The following is a 19,412-nucleotide window of genomic DNA, read 5'->3' on the forward strand; positions in this document are numbered from 1 at the left end:
AGGGGAAAACATAAATACGTGCAGAAAATTATTTGAGATCATGTTAGCTACTCAGCTAACATGATCTCAAATGCTTTAAAATGGTAACCAAAACCAAAAAGATGGAAAACTACAATGCAAACAGATCGAAGAATAGACAAAATGGGAAAGACTCAGCCGATGATCAGCTCCAGGGTGATCAAAGAAAGTCTGAAGTTCCCTGTGAGTACTGTAACAATTAGAAGACACCTATATGAAGCCAAGCTTTTGGCAAGAAGCCCCTGCAAAGTCCCACTGTTGAAAAAACTGCATGGGCTGAACAGGTTACAATTTGCCAAAGAGCACATTGACTGGCCTAAGGAGAAATGGCGCACCATTTTGTGGACTAACAATAGCGAGATTGTTCTTTTTGGGTCTAGGGGCTGCAGACAGTTTGTCAGATGACCCCCAAACACTGAATTCCGCAGTACACTGTGAAGACAGTGAAGCATGGTGGCGCAAGCTTCATGATATGGGGCTGTTTCTCATACTATTTTGTTGGGCCTATTTATCGCATGCCATAGATCATATTGAATACATCATATTGCTTGAAGAGGTCATGTTACCCATTTCAAGGGCATTTCCTCTTCGGCATAAGGTGTTTCAAGAAGACAACGACCCCAAACACACCAGTAAGCATCTTGGTTCCAGACTGCCAAGATTAATGTTATGGAGTGGCCAGCCCAATCCCCTGACCTTAATCCAATAGAAAACTTGTGGGGTAAAACCAAGAAATGCAAAGGAATTGTGGGATGTAGTCCAATCATCCTGGGATGGAATACCTGTTCACAATTGCCAGAAGTTGGTTGACTCCATGCAACACAGATGTGAAGTAGTTCTCAGAAACAGTGCTTATACAACTAAATATTAGTTCAGTGATTCACAGGAAAGCTAGAGCTTCAAGCATTTTTCAGTTTATACAGGAAATATGAGTTTGTAAAGAAAAATGCAATTTTTTTGAACAGCTTAATGTTCCTTTTTCTTCACTTTTAAATATTTTTCTTCATGTTTTGATTTGGAGTAGACTTTGCAGTGTTCCCAATGCATTTGCATGTAGGGAAATAAAAGCTATTATAAGGTTTTTGAGCTTTACTCACTTTTTTAAACACACTGCTGTTATTTTGAACACAACGGTATGTGACCTCTTCTATGTCATTGTTCATGGATAGCTACAGTTTGTATTTTCTCATAAGGACGATCGGTCGGACCTTTTTATATACTTTTCTTGACACACGTTGGTCCTGTTATCAAATGCGTTGTCTATATTATGTAACTAAAGTTTTGATCTTGGGATTTACCTGGATATTATACTTTTACAGTGTATGGAATTTTCTAATGAAAATAAAAGTATTTATAACTTAAAAATTACAGGGGTTTTAATACGTAGTTGCCCTATCCAGACATTAAAAAAACTGGCATTTACAGTAGATACACTTTTTAACTCTAAATTGCAGCAAAATACAGACATCCACATCCATCAAGGGAAAAAGGTATAATAAATACTGCTCAAATGTTTGCATTTTTCTGCCGAGTATAACTTGACTTGTTTGATTTTTTTTTCAGATTCCTATGGGAAAATATCTGAAAAAGTAGCTGATAGTGTTGCTGAAGTCCCAAACAAAGATATAAAACAGAATGACTCTTTAAAAGAGCAGAAGCAGTGTCAGAAAGCAGAAGAGTCTGCCTCTGAAAAGACTGTGAAAGAAAGAGCAGACTCTGAGAGTGATTTTGAATCAGATCCCCCTTCCCCCAAAAGCAGTGAAGAAGAGGATCAGGAAGATGAAGTGTTACAAGCAGATCAAGGAGTCTTTCATGAAGACAATGACACCGAACCAGAAAATACTGGGCAGAGACCTTTGTTAATGGATTCTGATGAAGAGGAGGAAGAAGAAAAGCACAGTTCAGACTCAGACTATGAACGCACTAAAGCAAAGACCTCTAGTCTGAATGCTAACAGTAGCAGGCAGACAAAAGCTACAGAAAGTCATCACAGGGAAAATACCACTCAGACACTTAACAAAAACAATGTGAGAAACCTAGATAAACAACAACTAGATGCTTTTGGGGCTGTGCCATTTTTCTGCATTAACACTAAAAATAAAGAATCCGATGAGCAACGCCTCAAGAATCCTCCCACTACATTAAGGAACAAAAAAGAACTAGATGACTTTGATGTGTTCTCACAAGCACCATTTAGTAGGAAACAAGATCAGCAGGATGGTCAGGTCACTTCTCCTGTTTCTTCTGGTAATGTGGACATGTTTGGGTGCTCACCCTTCCAGCCTGTTCCTACACAAGAAACAATGTCATCTAATGAGCAGGACCTTTTTGGGCTGGTGCCTTTTGATGAAATAGCTGAAAGTCAGACACTACACAAAGTTAAGCAGCAACGCAACATGCAAAAGATATCCTCTCGCCAGAGACGTATGAAACAAGAGCCAGCAAACAACAATGGCAAACGTCATCATGGCACTCCTTCAAGCACAAAGAAAACCATCAAGCCCAGTTACCGCACTCCAGAAAAAGTCCGTCGGCACAAAAAAGGAGGGAGACGGGACTCCCAAAGCAGCAATGAGTTTCTCACAATATCAGACTCAAAGGAAAATATTAGCATTTCCCTTACAGATGTGAAGGATCGTAACAACATCTTGCAAACAGATGAAACCATGGTGGACCCTTTTGGTGCCAAACCCTTTCATCCACAAGATTTGAAACAACCACAGCATCATGGACTTCCAGATTTCCGTGGAGACCATCACTCAGCAGCAGCTGGCAGACCAAGACAGAGCTCACTACATGGAGCATATCTTAGTAGTGATAATGTCAAAATGGATGACTTTGGTGCAGTGCCTTTCACAGAATTAGTGTTACAAAGTGTAACACACCAACAAAGCCAGCAAACCCAGGCACAGCCATTAGATTTAGACCCATTTGGTGCAGCTCCTTTTCCTTCAAAACAATAGATTAATTTTTTTTTATTCTATGCTTTTTGATACGATTAACCTGTCTTAGACAACAGGAGTATTATCCTAACCTTTAGTATATTTTAACGCCTAGGCCAGCAAAGCCTGGAAACGTTTTTTTTTAAAATGTTATTTTAAATGCATTATTCAGAATATGATAGCTTTAATATATCTCTCACAAGAGAGCACATTCCTACTTATTAATTGCACTTCTGAAGTAACTTTTTATTAGACGGTCCAATGATCACTTATGTACAGTTGGAATACTGTAAATAGGCACTCAGAATTGCATAAATCAAATGATTTATGTTTTATTATTTCACATAGCATGAAATATTCTATTTTTTACTTTGACCTGCATGTCTTTTAATCTAGTTCATGTTCAGCCTCTGTTACACTGGACAATAGTTTCTCTCTCCAATTTTTTGGTTTCATTTACCAAAGCCTTTAGATATATTTTCTGTTAACTTTTCATACGAACGCTAATCATGTGATCTCAGTTGTCACTATTTTGTTTGTTCCTACTGAATTTAATGGGGGACTATCCGACACCCAGACAGGCAGTAAAAGTGTGTGTAGTAAAATAATATTGGAGAAAATTCAGGATGCTTGATCTTCAGAGGAAAGAATAATCTTATGCACTAACTGCCTTTATCATCTTCCACCCCGAACAAAATTGTTTTGGGTGGTAGATTCCTTTAGAGATCACCCACAAAGGATTACTCTTTTTATATCTTTTTTTTTTTTTTTTTTACATTAAAGTAGAATTAAATTCAAAACTTTTTTTTAATGTTAAAGAGGTATTAGAACAGCTGTCAGGCTTATATTGCTGTTGTACCCCCATTTAGGAGAATTAACCCCCTCTATTTGTTCTTTTTTTGCCATTATCAGTGAGAGTGTAAGAAAATCCCAAATTTTGCTTTGTCACCAGAACAGAAATAGAAGGGAAATCTTCCAACAGGGACAATATTTTTGTAGACAACCAGGCATCCCTTCACTTTGGGGGTGATTGCCTCTCAATTCCTGTTTTGGCTACAGGACAAGAACTGAAGGAAAATCTCCCCAAAAGAACACAGATTAGAAAAAACTGACAGTGGGTATAACCATCCTTTACATCAAAATGAAAAGTTCTATTTTAGTTCTACTTTAACGTATAGTGTTGCACGGTTTTTAAAATGCTGCCAAATCTGAAGTGTCTTCATCCTTTTTCCCGCGGAAAAGAGGGACGTTTTATTACTATAACATCACAAGATAATAGACTCATTTCACATAGCTAATACACCAGGAAAAGGATACCTGTTTCCAAAAAGGGACACTTAAAACTATTAGTTCCATGACTAAAAGATCTTTTTCTTGTATTAAAGCTTTGTGAATTGAGCCTAACATGTCATTTTGTATTCCATAGTAATTCATTTGCAGCCACTGTGCATTGATGTATAGACTGAGATGTGGTAAATAGTACTACAAAGCCAATAGGCAAGGTACGGGAATATAGCAGTTTACATACATTACCCAAAAATGTGAGATAAAACTTGAGCCAATTGATACAGATGCAGAATTCTGACTAGCAGAATTTCCAAACTCTTGTGTTTGTACAGCTTATGGGCTCAATTTCCATTTTGTTTCCAAATGTAAACCAAGTACTGTCTTGTCTTTAAGACTGTTCGGATTTAGAGTGTAATTTTTATGGTATAAGGCCACTTGCTCAAAGGTCCCAGCATTTTACTACTGTGACTGCTTGTTTTTAATGTAAAATTTCACATATTTCTTAACTGATTGCTTTATTCGTGCCATTATTACCAAGCAAGAGGAACTCACCCACTTGAAGTTACTGTATACGAGTGAACTTCTACTGGCTTATTAAAAAAATGAAAATGGTTTGTTGGCTAAAGTAGATGGAAAGCAAGAGATGAGCTGTGCCTATTTGTAAAACAAGTGCCATTATCATTAGTAAGTGCTTTCCCAAAAGGAAAACATCATTTTTGCAATGTATCATTTGTTTTTAGTGTACGCAAAGCTGTTGATTTAAGTGGCTTATTTGTCCCCTCTTAGGGCTTACACTAGTGAATAGTTGCTTTGCCTACTTCTCATGATCCTAAATGACTAAGTGAGGATGTTTGCTCAGCAATCCTTATGGAACTGCAGAGAGAGAACACCCTGTTTAAATGAAAAACCACTAAGAAACGACACTGTATTGTATGTTTTCTGGTCTGCAAGCTGGAAACCTCAACATTCGTTCACCATTCTGTTTCCATTTCTAGGCCAAATGAGACTGTTTGCTATTAAAACACACTGAACTAGAATCATTTTTCATACACACTGCTACAATTTCGGCATTCCACTAGGAATTTAGCCAATTAAGATTTTTTATTACATTTAATTTTTCTGAAAATTGAAGTGTTGGAAGACTGGTGAAAACCCCCTTTTTATGTACTATAAAGAATACTGTAAAGTAATATATTTTGCAAAAAAGGGAGATAGCAATAAGGTAATTACAAGAAAATTCAGGATGTTGTACAATACAATGTGAGTCTTGTGACAATTTAGAGGTTGCAGCATTTTTCTTGACAGTTAAATAAAATCATAATAAAGGAATAAGACCTTTTTGATATGACTCCGTGCCAATTATTATGGAGATTTTACATACCATAACACCATCGCTTTTGGATTCTCTCCTTACTGTATAAAAGTAATTCATTTGTAAGTTTGCTGAGACTTTATCAAGTTTTAATAATACTGAAAGAAATGAGGGGCCACATGAGCATCTAGAGCACAGGTGTCAAACTGGCGGCCCTCCAGTTGCTGCCAAACTAAACGTCCCATGAGGCATTGCAAGATTGACAGCTACAAGCATTACTCCCAAAGGCAGAGGCATGATGGGACTTGTAGTTTCACAACAGCTGGAGGGCCGCCAGTTTGACACCCCTGATTTAGAGTATCGGACATGTAGCCATTTAAAATAAAAGGTGGAGATGATTGAGATAACTCTTAAAAAAAAAAAAGCGAAAAAATATGTATGCATTGGTTTAATTCATAAATACTTTAATTACACAATATTTGCTCACACAAATTTATAAATACATTTAAGTTACATTCTATAAAATATTACATTGATAATTATTTACAATGTTAGAATACAGTGCTTCCTACATTGGGATTAATAAATTACCAAACAAAAGTTAGAATAAGCATTTTCAAACCTCAATAAAAAAAACAGTATTGTGCATACATCCAGCTTGCATGTAAACAAATGAACACTTAAGTCACATTTCAAATCTGTCTTGAGATGATTGATTGCTGGATTATAAAAACCACAGGGCAGTAATGTAAGTCAGCCCTGCTTGAGCGCTAATCCTACCATAATACCAGAGTATTTTAGTCTGCTGTGAATACAAAACTGCTCCTTGACATACCACCCTATCTTTAAAGCTGATGTTCAGGTTTACTTTCACTTTAGTTTGTGAGGGCCAAGCTGGCCCAAATGAAGGATTTTCTTCGTTAACATGTGTATCCTCTGTATGTAGCCTCAGCTACAAATAGTATACAGTACTGTGTGTCAGCTGTGAGACAAGAACTTTCTCATACCCACAACAAAACAGCATCAAGCTGAATGACACTTGGCTAGTCATAGGCAGCTTTGTATTCTGTCAATGAATTAAAAAGCTTCTTCTGATTGGCAGAGTTGTAGAGGTGAGCTGATGACGTCACAATCTCATCTTAACAGCCATTTATAAGAAGCTGTATACTGTTTGTAACTGAGGCTACATTTAGTTTATAGAGAGGATACACAAGTTAATGAAGGAAATGCTTCAATTGGGCCAGCTTGGCCCACACAAACTATTTAAAGTGAAAGTAAACCTGGACATCAGCTTTAGGCGTCATGAAAAATTTCCTTCTGTAGGTTTTCCTTCATCTAAGTTATTTCATTAGCTATTAGTAGTTGGTGCAGTGCAGCTCAGCTCTGCTCCCTCCTCACTGGCTGTGACTGACAGCAGCAGGGGCCCATGGCCCCGCTATGTCGAGAGAGGAGAGAGCCACTGCTCTCAGACATAGTGCTGGATTGAGATTGGGCTCAGATAAGTATTTAGTGTATAGAAGGTTTTTGTTTGTTTTTTTTTACCTTAATGCACAGCATTCGTTAAGGTAAAACCTTAGCCCCTGGTCACACTGGTATGACTTGGCATGCCATACGACTTACAAAGCGCATGGCAAGTCACACCCTATTGTCTGCAATTACAGCGGTCACATTGGTGCAGTTCCTGCTTGGTCGGAGCTGCACAGATTTTTTTTTTAAGTAGTACATGCACTACTTTTGGTGCGATTTGCAGACATCTGTGTCAATGTCTTGCAAATCGAACCTCAAATCAGCATGTCATCCAACTTTGAAATTGTGCGATTTACAGTGAAGTTGCATGATTTCAAAGTTGGGATTGATGTGGCAGGGGTGTTATACAGTTTTCAAATTGCCCAACCTTTCTTTTTAAACCGTAGTTATTATGAAGCAGATAATACAGGTACTGTTTTTACATTGTGATTAATCCCTATTTTTTATGGAAGAAAACTGAAAAACATTGTGTCTTTATAACCCAACTTCAAGCAAAATCTAATTTTAAATAGTGCATTGTGTATTATATACCTTACTCCTCAGTCTTGATTACAAACACCTCTTCTTAAGCCATTTCACAGTGTAACGAGTCAAAGTCACAGTTTCCCTATATAAGCCAAGCTCATTTCCTGCCCATGGGAATAAGCAGTTTTCCCCATTTGTTATCTTCTTAGGCAGGGGTCTCCAAACTATGGTCTTCCAGGTGTTGAGGAACTACAAATCCCATGAGGCCTTGCAAGACTCTGACAGCCGCAGGCAAGACTACCAGAGGTATGATGGAACTTGTAGTACTTCAACAGCTGGAGTTTGGAAACCCCTGTTCTTAGGCACTGCTTCCCTCAATATGAGGCTTTTGTCTAAAGTTATATACTGGATAAACATTTCTGTCATCCCTCTGTATAGTTCATGGACAAATACAGGGGCTTCTCTCTCTGTACAGGATGTGAGTGTGATCAGACCTCAATGACATGTATAGTAGGGCTGCAGCAATAAAGTATCTACATATACTGTACTCCTAGTAACAAAGATGCTTCACGCAACACTGACCATGTTTCATTCTATCAGTCACAGTCACATTTACATTCTGGCAGGATGCTATGTTTTTACTTGTTATATTTCCTAAAATTTAATTACAGAGTCTGACAAGTGTCTTTACAGGTACATCATACCTCCGCTCAAAACTGATATTTAGAAGATGTATGTAACTTGAGCGGATTACGCAACTAGTTTGAGGAAAAACCCTAAATTTCCGAGAAATATTAGTTCTGCCATATAAACATGCTTCATCTGTAGACAAACTGTGTCATGGACAACAATACTGTTACCAGCAAAGAAGGAAAATGGGAATTTTGAATTACAATACCTGTCAAGTTCCACATCTTGAAGGACAGGACTCAGAAATTGATTCTTAAACCATGGGTTACATGCCTAAACCCTCAGCAGACTGGACCATTGTAAACGCTTTGCTGACCACCCTACAGTTTATTCATATAACCCTGCCCACTCCGCAAGGCTCAAGTTTTTTATTTTAACAAGCAACAAGGGGCTCATAGAGAAATGAGGGGAGGGACCTGTGTCCCGTACTGTACACCAATATATGAAATTTATAGGTTCATCAAAAATTCCCATTATCTTAAATCATACAGTACAGCACACAGGAATTGATTCTTAGGCCATGGGACAACCCCATGCAATAATCCAAGGGGTTGGAAAAAAAAAGCCAAGACAGGCCTAGCGAATAAACAGCAGCAAGACTAGCAGAAAAACAAGAAGGGTCAAACAGACTGTTGACAGTAAGCCTTGGTTCCCACCTATGCTTTTTTTTTAGCGCGTTTTGCAGAAACACACTACAGTCCATTTAACATGGTTTCCTATGGATCTAGGCCACATCTGTGCTTCTTGAGCCAGGCAGGGGTTTTTCCCCCAGCAGACTGCATTTTGTGTGTTGCACCAAAAGTGCAAGTGTTGCATTTTTTATGCGATTTGCGTTTTTGCTAATAGGAATGTATGACAGTTCTGTTCATGTAGTGCAGATTTGATGCTTCTTGTGTGCCGGTGAGTGTAAAGTCGCACTACAAGAATAGAACTGTCATACTGTCCTATTAGCCAAAAAAAAAAAAAATGGACACAAAGGCTCTTGCGCTACTTTGATGCTGTTTGATTGCCAGAGAGTGTAAAGTCGCACTACCAGAAGAGAAATGATACTTTCCTATTAGCCAAAAAATTTTTACTTTCTACACATAAAGGTTCCAGTGCAACTTTAATGCTACATGATTGCCAGAGTGTGTAAAGTCGCACCACATGAACAGAACTGTCATACTTTCCTATTAGCCAAAAAAACCCCCATAAAATGCATCAAAAACACGTGCTGCGAAAGGCACCACAAAATGCACCAGTAAAACGCATCAACCACAACCTGAATAGATGTGAACCTAGCCTAAAAGCACCTTGCAGCACACATCAGCATAGGCTCAAACAGTCAAAATGATTTTGACAACATCAACAGAGTGGCAGATGGTAGCACTGCAACTTATGCGGTTTAAAAAGGACCCCAGCATCTTTAGTCTCAGGTAGGGAAAGGGGTACTCACTCCCTGAGGTCACAAGCCCTAGAAAAAATAAAAGGCACAATGGCCACCAGCCACGTGAAAGAGAATGGAAAAATCCTATACTCGTTCCTTAAGGGCAGAAGTCATATAATAAAAGGCAAAATAACCACTTATCCAGGTAGAAAATGGGGGACTGCCCTGTAAGCAAACAGAAGAGCCAATTTCCAAATGAAAGTACAGTACATAGCCAAAAATGACATTCATGACCCTACCCATAAGGAGAACTGTAGACTATTTAACATTATTTCAGCAAGAATGAGATTCTTCAAAAATGCAATAAAAAGAGTGCCATGGATGCAAGAATGACTGGCTTTCAAGATACTTTGTCCTCATATTGAGAAGGAAAACGGTGGAGCAGCCAAGAAGAAAATAGAGTGAGTCAAGGCAGAACTACAGCTGCCAGGGGCAATGGAGAGAAGAAGGCTCGGATCTTGTAGAGGACCTTTTTTTTTTTTTAAGATTGTAACATTCTTGAACAACAGGGGAGGGCTCTGTGTAGGCAACAGCACCTAATGAAGGTCCCAGAGGGACACAGAAGGTTGCAGCACGCATAGATATAAAAGCAACTTCTTGCAAAATGCTCGCACATGAAGCGCAAAAGTCAAAGTGTTACAAAGAGGATATACAAGGTTAAACCAAGGCCTGCATTGTATCAAGGGATAGGTGTTTGGACGTGTGTCTGTCGAGCAGTCATAAATTAAGTTGTTTTGGTGAGAGAGACAGGTAACTGCTGGGGCATCAACAAATCACACGTGGATAAAGAATTAAATGCATAGAGGGAACACTGAGAACAGAGGCAATTCATCCTTTACCAGTACTAAGCTGGTGAAGGAAGTTAACTGGTAGAAGAGGCCAGGTTTTCTGAGAAAGTGAGAGCAGGATTGCTTCTCAAGTTGGACAATTGGCTATTTGGTGATCTGCAACCCTGATACAGGGAGGGAAGGGCATATCAGAGCTCAGGGCAGAGTCTGGGGGTTGTAAGCCAGGAATATATGTGGTATGCTAATAGGAGTAAAAGAGGTTCTAGATTGTGAAGTTAAACTCCCCATTTAGTGAGGAGAGTTCTAGTGTCCATGTGGAACAAGTGTACCCAACATGAAGATCAACATTTGCTCTCGTCACTGCAACAGGACCATGTAAGGGTCCTTTCACACTGAGCGCACCTGTTCAGCAGATCCGCTTGCTCAGCGGGGGATCTTTCCGCTGATTCCCGCTGAGCAAGCGGATGACAGCTGTGTCTGCTCCACTGCTGCAGACCAGACACAGAGCAGCTCACTCTCCTCAATGGGCAGTTGGATGAAAACGAACCGCATGTCCGTTTTAATCCGATCCGACAGACGGCAGGGGAATTGGATCCGCATCCGTCCCTTTTTGGCAGATCGAATGTCGGCAGGTGTAAGCGGACACATGTCCGTTTACACCCGCCGCTCCATAGAGGAGAATGGAGGTATCGGGTCCGCCTGAAAAACGGGCAGGCAGACCCGATCGGAACATCCATGTGAAAAAGCCCTTAAAATCTCCTGTACGTTGTGGTAGATTGAGCATGTACATCCCTTTTACACCCAGTCCATCCGGTTTACCATCATGGAACTCTGGGAAGTGCACTGCCAGAGGGTGCTCATTTTTCTTTCTAATTCTATGGATGTGTCTGTCAATGCAGATCTGAAGTTGCCGCTTGGTCTTGCCAATATATCTGCCACATGGGCATTCGAGCACGTAGATCAAATGGCTGGTGGAACAGTTCATGAATCCTCTAATCTTATATCTTTTCAACTGGTCCACACTAGCGAACATATCTGTCCTATCATTATATTTACAGATCTGGCAGTGCCCGCAGGAATACATTCCTTTTAACATTGGTAGATTAGTCAACCAGTTACCTGCAGGTTTTTTTGTGGAACACTGAGAGCACCAGAGAATCACAGATTGTGTGCTGTGCGTGCCACCATCAGGGGACGTGGGCCTACAATTTCAGAAAGTGCAAGAGATTTTGTGAGGACGTACCAATGTTTACTGAGAACTTATTTAACCTGTCCCCATTGTGAGCTAGATTTCGTGATGATCCTCACGGGGGCCATTTTGTCATCAGGATTCTCACTCAGAGGAGATGGGTTAATCAAACAACTCTTTTGCTTGCCCAAGCTTTCCTTTTGGGCCTTCTAAGCACTTTATAGGGATACCCGCATTCTCTAAACCTGGTATACATCTCATCAGCATCAAAACCAAAGTCGTCCTCCCAGGTACAGTTTCTGCATACCCACAGCAACCGGCCCACCGAGATGCCCCTAATTAAAGATCCTGGATGGTGACTGCTCGCCTGGAGCAGCATATTAGCTGCTGTTTGATTACAAAAAGTCTGAGTAACAAACCTTGCACCAAAGATAGAAATCTGCAAAATTAGGGGCAAAATAGTCATAGGATCAAAATTATAGGTCAGACTAATGTTGCACTCATTTGTATTGAGGTCTGCCAGAAAAGAACAAAGCTCCTTCTCATTGCCATTCCAGACCATGAGCACATCATCTATGTATCTCAAACAGCTGCATGGCTGAGGTAAAGAGATGACCTAAAAACAATCTTAGTCTCCCAGAGGCCCAGGTGGAGACTCGGGGGCCCATAGGACCCCCATGGAGGTGCTCCTACAGCGGGTAAAATAAGTATTGCACACATGACCATTTTTCTTAGTAAATATATTTCTAACGGTGCTATTGATATGAAATTTTCACCACTTGTCAGTAACAACCCATGAAATCCATACATACAAAGAAATCAAAACAAATGAGTTCAGTTATGTGTAATAAAATTGAATGACACGGGAAAAGTATTGAACATGCTAATTGAAATTTGTTTAATCCTTTGTACAAAATCTGTTGCTGGTAATGACAGCATCAAGACACCTCCTTTATGGAGAAACTAATCAAATGCAATGCTCAGGTGTGATTTTGGCCCATTCTTCCACACAGTCTTCAAATCTTGAAGGTTCCATGGGCCTCTTCTATGAACTCTGATCTTTCGTTCTTTCCATAGATTTTCTATTGGATTCAAATCAAGTGGTTGGCTGGCCCATTTTATCAGCTTTATTTTCTTTCTTTGAAACCAATTGAGAGTTTCCTTGGCTTTGTGTTGGTAATCATTGTCTTGCTGAAATGTCCACCCTCATTTCAACTTCATCACCCTGGTAGGTGGCAGCAGATTTGTATCAAGAAAGTCTTGGTACATTTTTCCATTCATCCTTCCTTCAATGACATCAAGTTTGCCAGTATCGTATGCTGAAAAACAGCCCCAAACCATGATTTTCCCACCTCCAAACTTCACGGTTGGTATGGTGTTTTTTGGGTGATGTGCAGTGCCATTTGACCTCCAAACATGGTGTGTATTATTTCATCCAAAGAGTTCAATTTTGTTCTCATCTGACCAGACTATATTCTCCCACTATTTCACAGGCTTGTCTAAATGTTGTGCAGCAAACTTTAAAAGAGCTTCAACATGCCTTTCCTTCAGCAATGGAGTCTTGTGTGGTGAGTGTGCATATAGGACATGGCAGTCAAGTGCATTACTTATTGATTTCTTTAAAACAATTGTACCTGCTAATTGTAGTTCTTTCTGAAGCATTCCACAAGTGGTCCTTGGCTCTTGGACAACTCTTCTGATAATTCTTTTTACTCGTCTTACAAGGAGCACCTGGTTGTGGATGGTTTATGGTGAAATTATGTTCTTTACACTTTCAGATTATGGCCCCAACAGTGCTCACTGGAACATTCAGAAGTTTAGGAATCCTTCTGTAACCAATGCCATCAGTATGTTTTGCAACAATAAGGTTGCAAAGGTCTTGGGAGAGCTCTTTGTTTTTACCTATCATGAGATGTGATACCTTGGTAATGAGACACCTTTTTATAAGTCATCGGTTGAGACTGAACCAGCTGATATTAATTTGCACTGACAAGGGGCAGGATTGCTTTCCAATTACTAACAGATTTCAGCTGGTGTCTTGGCTTTCCATGCCTTTGTGCACTTCCCTTTCTTCATGTTTTCAATACTTTTTCCCTGTGTCATTCCATTTTACTACACAACTTAATTTCTGAACTTGTTTTGGTTTCTTTGTATGTATGGAGTGCACAGGTTGTTGCCGACATGTGGTGAACATTTCATGTCAATAGCACCTTTAGAAATAGATTTACTAAGAAAAATGGTGACATGTTCAATACTTTTTTTACACGCTGTATTTTTTTTAAAAAATCCTTTGTTTTTTAAGCTGCTTGTTTCTATTAGTAACTATCCTTCTGGGTCCCTCACAGTCCGCCTTTATGCACTGGTTTGTTGAGTTACTTGGATCACACCAAATGAATTTCGAGTGAATCAGCAGACATTAGCTTGTGGTAAGTTTTCATTATTTCTTACCATATTATACTATTGCATTCAGAGAGGACCTTGGCGATTTTAGTATCTTTGTTTGAAAGACCACACCAGAACATAGCCTAAGAGAAATTTTAATGGAAGGGCAGCCAAGTGTACTAATGAAAGCATGTTTCTGAACATGAGACCAAGCATAGAAAAAATGTCACGCTGAAGAAGAATATGAATAAAGATGACGACAGGATTATACCTAGGTACCCTTGAGGTTGGGGAGAAGCCCAAGGAAGATATGTGATCAACTGAAAAGGAGAAGTGTCAGCATCATAATTTGGGTATATGGTACAAAGAATTAAGCTCAGGATCATAATAGTAAAAAAAGTCTCCAAGACATTTTACTGAAATAATAAGAATATCTATATCAAGAGAAAGTTCACTATCACATTATCCAGTCCAGTTTGCCAAAGTCTTGGGAAAAGACAAAGTGGAAATTGCCAGCAACACAGTTGGAGCTGCCAGAGCAAATAGTGACTTCCAAAGACTCTTCAAAAGCCTATCATCTGAATCCTTAAAGGAATGAATACCAAGATAACCGTAGATTGATTATTTAGGGCAAGAATTAATTCTTCTTCCACAGGGTACAAGGCAACAATTAATAGGGGGAGTAAATAACCTCTTAAAGTTGGGCCAATCAATATATAAAGCCCAATCAACCTAATCAAAAGGAGGGAAAAGCTTTATAAGAATTGCCTTCTCTTTTGTTTCTATTGGAATATGTGGAGGCTATGCAGGACTAGGAGTGTCTAGCCAAGACTAGTAAATACTGCCTCAATCAATGAGTCCACTGTAACAAGCATATGGCAAGAAGCTGAAAAATAATGTCACAACATTTTGTAAGTGGAAATTTCATCAGCCTCTGCTATGATGTCCAAGTCTGGACAAGTGTGCCAAGCAATTCAGGTTGTAACCCATGAATACAGTCAAGCAAAGGAAAGGCAGAAAAGTGTTTCTGGTAGTGAGATGGAAGAGCAGGCAGCCAAATTTAAAAAGGTAAATGCTATAATACCTAGAAGGCCGAATAAAAGTGTAGATTACCCTATAACTTGTGCCTTAAAAAATGCTTGAGTGCTTAGCACTGTGGTGTTTCTCATAGGATAAAGGAAAATATAATGTAGTGTGTAGCACAGAGCCTTCAAGGTCTGGGTGCCACAGGAATGGACCAAGGCCCTGGACCTGTCTAGCACCCTGTAGCTAATTCACTGCACTACGTGCAGCCTCACTGGGATATGCTGTCCCCCAAGGTATGCACTGAGGGTAAATAATCTGGAAACTACTAGTGAGCTATAAGGCAATAAACAATCAGATGTCGATAGAAGTATCAGTTGAAGGAGGAAAGGAAAACCAATGAAAAACATAAAAATCTTCTCCAACAGGAGAAAGTGTCCAACACCTATGGGCACTGGCAAAAAGACTGGAGCCTCACGGAGTGGACATAGTCCCAGCAAATCTTTTGCTATTTTTCAATCATCTGAAGGTACTGTATATGGAATGAAAATAACCCATGGTCAAAAATCAATTCGGTGTACGGTGCTGTACAATTAATATGATAGTTTTCCCAAATATTTTTGTCAAGTACATGTCCAATGACTTTAAAAAGCACTACTCATAATGCTAATATAAGAATGTGAATATTCAATCCTAAATTATTATTGCTGTGCAGGCTTACTAGCCTTACCCAGCATAGAATGTGTTACATAAATAACAGAGCCCTAAAGTTAAAGGATAAATTCACCTTTACCAACATTTTACATGTTACTAATGTAGCAGCCTTGCAACCTATGATCCCCGTTGTGATATTGGGCGGGGGATCCTCTCCCCACATCCGCTGTCACAATTTCAAAACAGAGCAGCAGTGTGGGGCTCCCCCAACACAGCAGAATCATCCATTTGCAGAGTTCTATGAATGAATGAACTACAAATCCTGACTACTACAGCAGCAGAAGACCTATAGTTCTCAATGAACTTCAAGGGCGCTAGTAAGTGCCCCTGTAGTTCGATTCTTCCTGCAATTCAGTAACTGTCTGTCCGTACAGGAGGTAAGGGCAGACTACTGTAATGAGTGTCTGCAGGAACATGACACTGCAGGCTTCGTTGTAAAAAAAAAATAAATAAATAAATGCACATATTTTTACCTGCAAAATCATGTGCATGTATTATTTTTTTTTTTACAAAAAGTGAACTTAGCCTTTAAGAAGAATATAAACAACGACAAGGCTCTGTTAATTAGTACTGTTATGCACACTAACCAGCTGGAGACATTGTGTTAAGGGTTGGAGTTCGGTCCATAAGCTTGAATGATTTCTCTGAACCATTGAGAAATGGTTGAATGAGAAACTGGTTACTCTTTGGATCATCAGGAATGACAAAGAAAGTCAATCTTTCTAACAGAAGCAGTGGCTGTGAGATAAACTTGCACAGTATTAAGAAAATCCAGGAAATGGAGAGAATTCTCCTTCTGATGAGCTAAAGCTGGATGGAATAATAAATGTTCTGGTTGAGGTAAAAAAAGCCAAAGCTATTCTAAGAGGGAAGTTCTGTGCCTCAACACCAGCCAGCTCAGACACTCAGATCACATAGGTAAAAGGGAAAAGGGGAATATCCCTGATGGCATTCAAAAGGCGGTTTATGAAATGCAGATCCCACAGTCACATAAGAACCAGCTGTACAAAGGTCTTGACTGAAGAAGAAGGGAAGCCAGTGGTCTCTGGAAAAAGACCACAAGGGCACAAACATTACCCTTGATGGTGCTAACGGCGGAATGCTGATCAAGGCTAGGATTCATCCCATGGAGAATTTCCAGGGAGAAAAGTTTCTTGCCTTGCATCAAGCAAAGTACAACCTGAATGTGCAGTTTTAAACCTTGCAGGAAGTAGACTTACTAGCTTTTAGAATCATAGGTATCCCTCTCTCAGAAATGTCTCAAAAACTAGGCTTCAACCATGCTATTACAGACAATTAAGCAGGGTGGCAAACTCCTCCTTGAGACAGATGATATGGATAATATGGAAGAGCCCATGGAGCGTCTGTTAGATGTCTGATCAAGTCAAAGTGCCATTCATCTTGATCCTGCTAAACAGAAGAGGAATGAGCATCAGAGAGGAAAGATGTAGATCAGGCTGTACTGATCTTACACAGCCACCAGAACATCCACTGCTTTCACTAGAGGATCCCTGTACCTGGAAACAACCCTGTTCAGTTTGTTTTGAACCTGGAAGCCAGGAGGTGCACACCCAACATCCCCCACCTGTGATACAAACACCTCCAGGTGTAGGGACCATTTCCCGGGGCCCAGTACTGCTGGCTGAGGAAGTCTGTCTGTCAGTTGTCTTTGTCTGGGATTCCTGAACAACCAAACGAGTGGCAACCTGGCCTTCAGTACCAGATAAATCTGTCTGTCCAAGGACTGGACTGACTAGTCTAACAATGACAAGATGTTGTGTTGTAGTGGTCTCAAACGGACCTGGGCAAATGTGACTACCTCCAAAGGTATTGTGAGCCCCAGAGATCTCATGCAGAAGCAAAATGTTGAGCGACTGCTAGACTGAAAGGAAAGAAAGTAAATAGGCTGGAAAAAAAAACAAAAAAAAACTAATGCAGTCACTGCATCTAAGGACTGGTAAGCTGCAATAGATTACATTTTGATTTTAGCTTTTTTAAGTTTATATACACCTTAATAACCAACATAATGAAGGGGCAAATGATATTTGCTCTTTAAAATACTTTTTTAGCTGAATGATTTCCATGCACTCTCACTGAACCCTATGGTGATCTCTCTTATTTTACTGGATATGTTGAACTCGCAAAAAGCCAAAACACAAAACATCTTGAAACTGACAGCCAAGAAAAGATTTATACTGATCTTTAAACATTTTGCATATATAGGCTAATATGAAAGCGATGGAACAAACACTGATTTAGGTCTACAGTCTTAATTTGCCATTTGGAAAGGGTATGTTCTGTACAAAAAAAAAAGAAAAAAATCTTTGGCACTTGAAAGTAATTGTCAAATTATGGAATGTTTGCCAGCACTGTTCCTGCTAGTCAATACTTGCTGCCTAGCAGGAAATTTATCAGTATGGGGTGGTATCATAAAACATGTATGTGGAAACATTAAACTGCAATTCCTTACTCAACAGATTGTCACCATTCTTAAGAGTAAGCCACTGGGGGCAGCACAGGTTTGACATCTGCAGCACGCTCTTCAGTACCTTGTGGTCTCAAATCCCCTCTAACTACTAAAAGCAATCTAGATGGAGGTCTTCTGTGTCCATCACCCAAAAAAGGAATATCACACCATCCTCCAAGCTTAAGATGTCTTCAACAACAGGAAGGCATTCAGTTCCCACTAAGACAAAGGTGCTGGAAAAAATGTATCAAGAGAGAAGAGTTACAATGTTTTACCTTAAGATGCAGATCAATAAACCATTTGCCAAAAACACATTCTATAGTATCTATTTTACAGTGAAAAAAAGGTGATTGCTGTATTAATCTGCCTATTTATAACAGGATGTATGTTACATTTGTAAGGCTTAGATGGAAAATCATTTCTGTTTTATAAGGAAAAATGCAGTGATGGTGTATAAATGTCTAGGTTGTACTTGGAAAGTTAACCTAACTTTCTGCCTTAAAGGATAAGTTCACCTTTCATAACGTTACACCCATGTTGTGATTAGACCGGCCTCTGCTCCCCCCCCCCCCCTCGGTCCCTGCTTTGACAGCTAGCAGGGGATCTTCTCCTTCCTTGCTAGCTGTCAAATTTAACGGCTGTGTCACTCACTCACTGTCCTCTATCCATATGGGCAAGCAGATATACTGACAGATCTGCAGGAGACCTGCATGGCACAAGCGATCTGCTGATCCACTAGTGCAATGCTTTACAGGTTCCTGCAGACAAAAATAATAAATGCACATTTTTTACCTGCAAAAAAATGTGCATTTAATATTTTTTTCGAAAAGGTGAACTTATCCTTAATGAAGTAAAAGCTCTTTGACATCATCAATGCTCAGGTGAGAATGGCAGAAAGGAGAAACACGTGCAACACTTATTTGTAATCCCATTGGGGAAAGGGGGGGGGCTGTGTGTGTGTGAGTGGGGGGGGGGGGGGAAGAAAGGTGCAAGTAAGTTGCTTCCTCTCCCAAATTGAAAACATGATACCAAATGTGGTGTTAAAATCAGTAATACCACAGGGAACCCACCAGAAACACATCCCCAGTTAAAATGTAGTAGCAGAACGATCTATTCGAGATCCTTACGATAACGTGCTCGAGCACGAAACGCGTTCCATGCGGCCGTCTGCCACGTCACTAC

At 39.8% G+C, this 19,412-nt stretch overlaps 2 protein-coding genes across 3 annotated transcripts in view; one reads left to right on the forward strand and one right to left on the reverse strand.

Moving 5' to 3' along the window:
* The window catches only part of BMP2K (BMP2 inducible kinase), a 231,130-nt gene extending 225,542 nt beyond the window's left edge, over window positions 1-5,588 (forward strand). For both annotated transcript variants that reach the window (XM_089675396.1, XM_089675406.1), the window contains one exon: window positions 1,582-5,588. In XM_089675396.1, the coding sequence (XP_089531522.1) occupies window positions 1,582-2,981 (1,400 nt within the window). In that variant the 3' untranslated portion in view covers window positions 2,982-5,588. The remainder of the gene's footprint in view (window positions 1-1,581) is intronic.
* A 418-nt stretch (window positions 5,589-6,006) lies between these two features.
* Window positions 6,007-19,412, reverse strand: part of PAQR3 (progestin and adipoQ receptor family member 3) — a 65,935-nt gene continuing 52,529 nt past the window's right edge. The window contains exon 8 of the mRNA XM_089675419.1: window positions 6,007-18,463. The gene's annotated coding sequence lies outside the window, so the exon portion shown is untranslated. The remainder of the gene's footprint in view (window positions 18,464-19,412) is intronic.

This window comes from Staurois parvus, unplaced genomic scaffold (assembly GCF_062004578.1).
Source record: "Staurois parvus isolate SC_StPar_1 unplaced genomic scaffold, SC_StPar_1.0 ptg000013l, whole genome shotgun sequence".
Taxonomy (NCBI): domain Eukaryota; kingdom Metazoa; phylum Chordata; class Amphibia; order Anura; family Ranidae; genus Staurois; species Staurois parvus.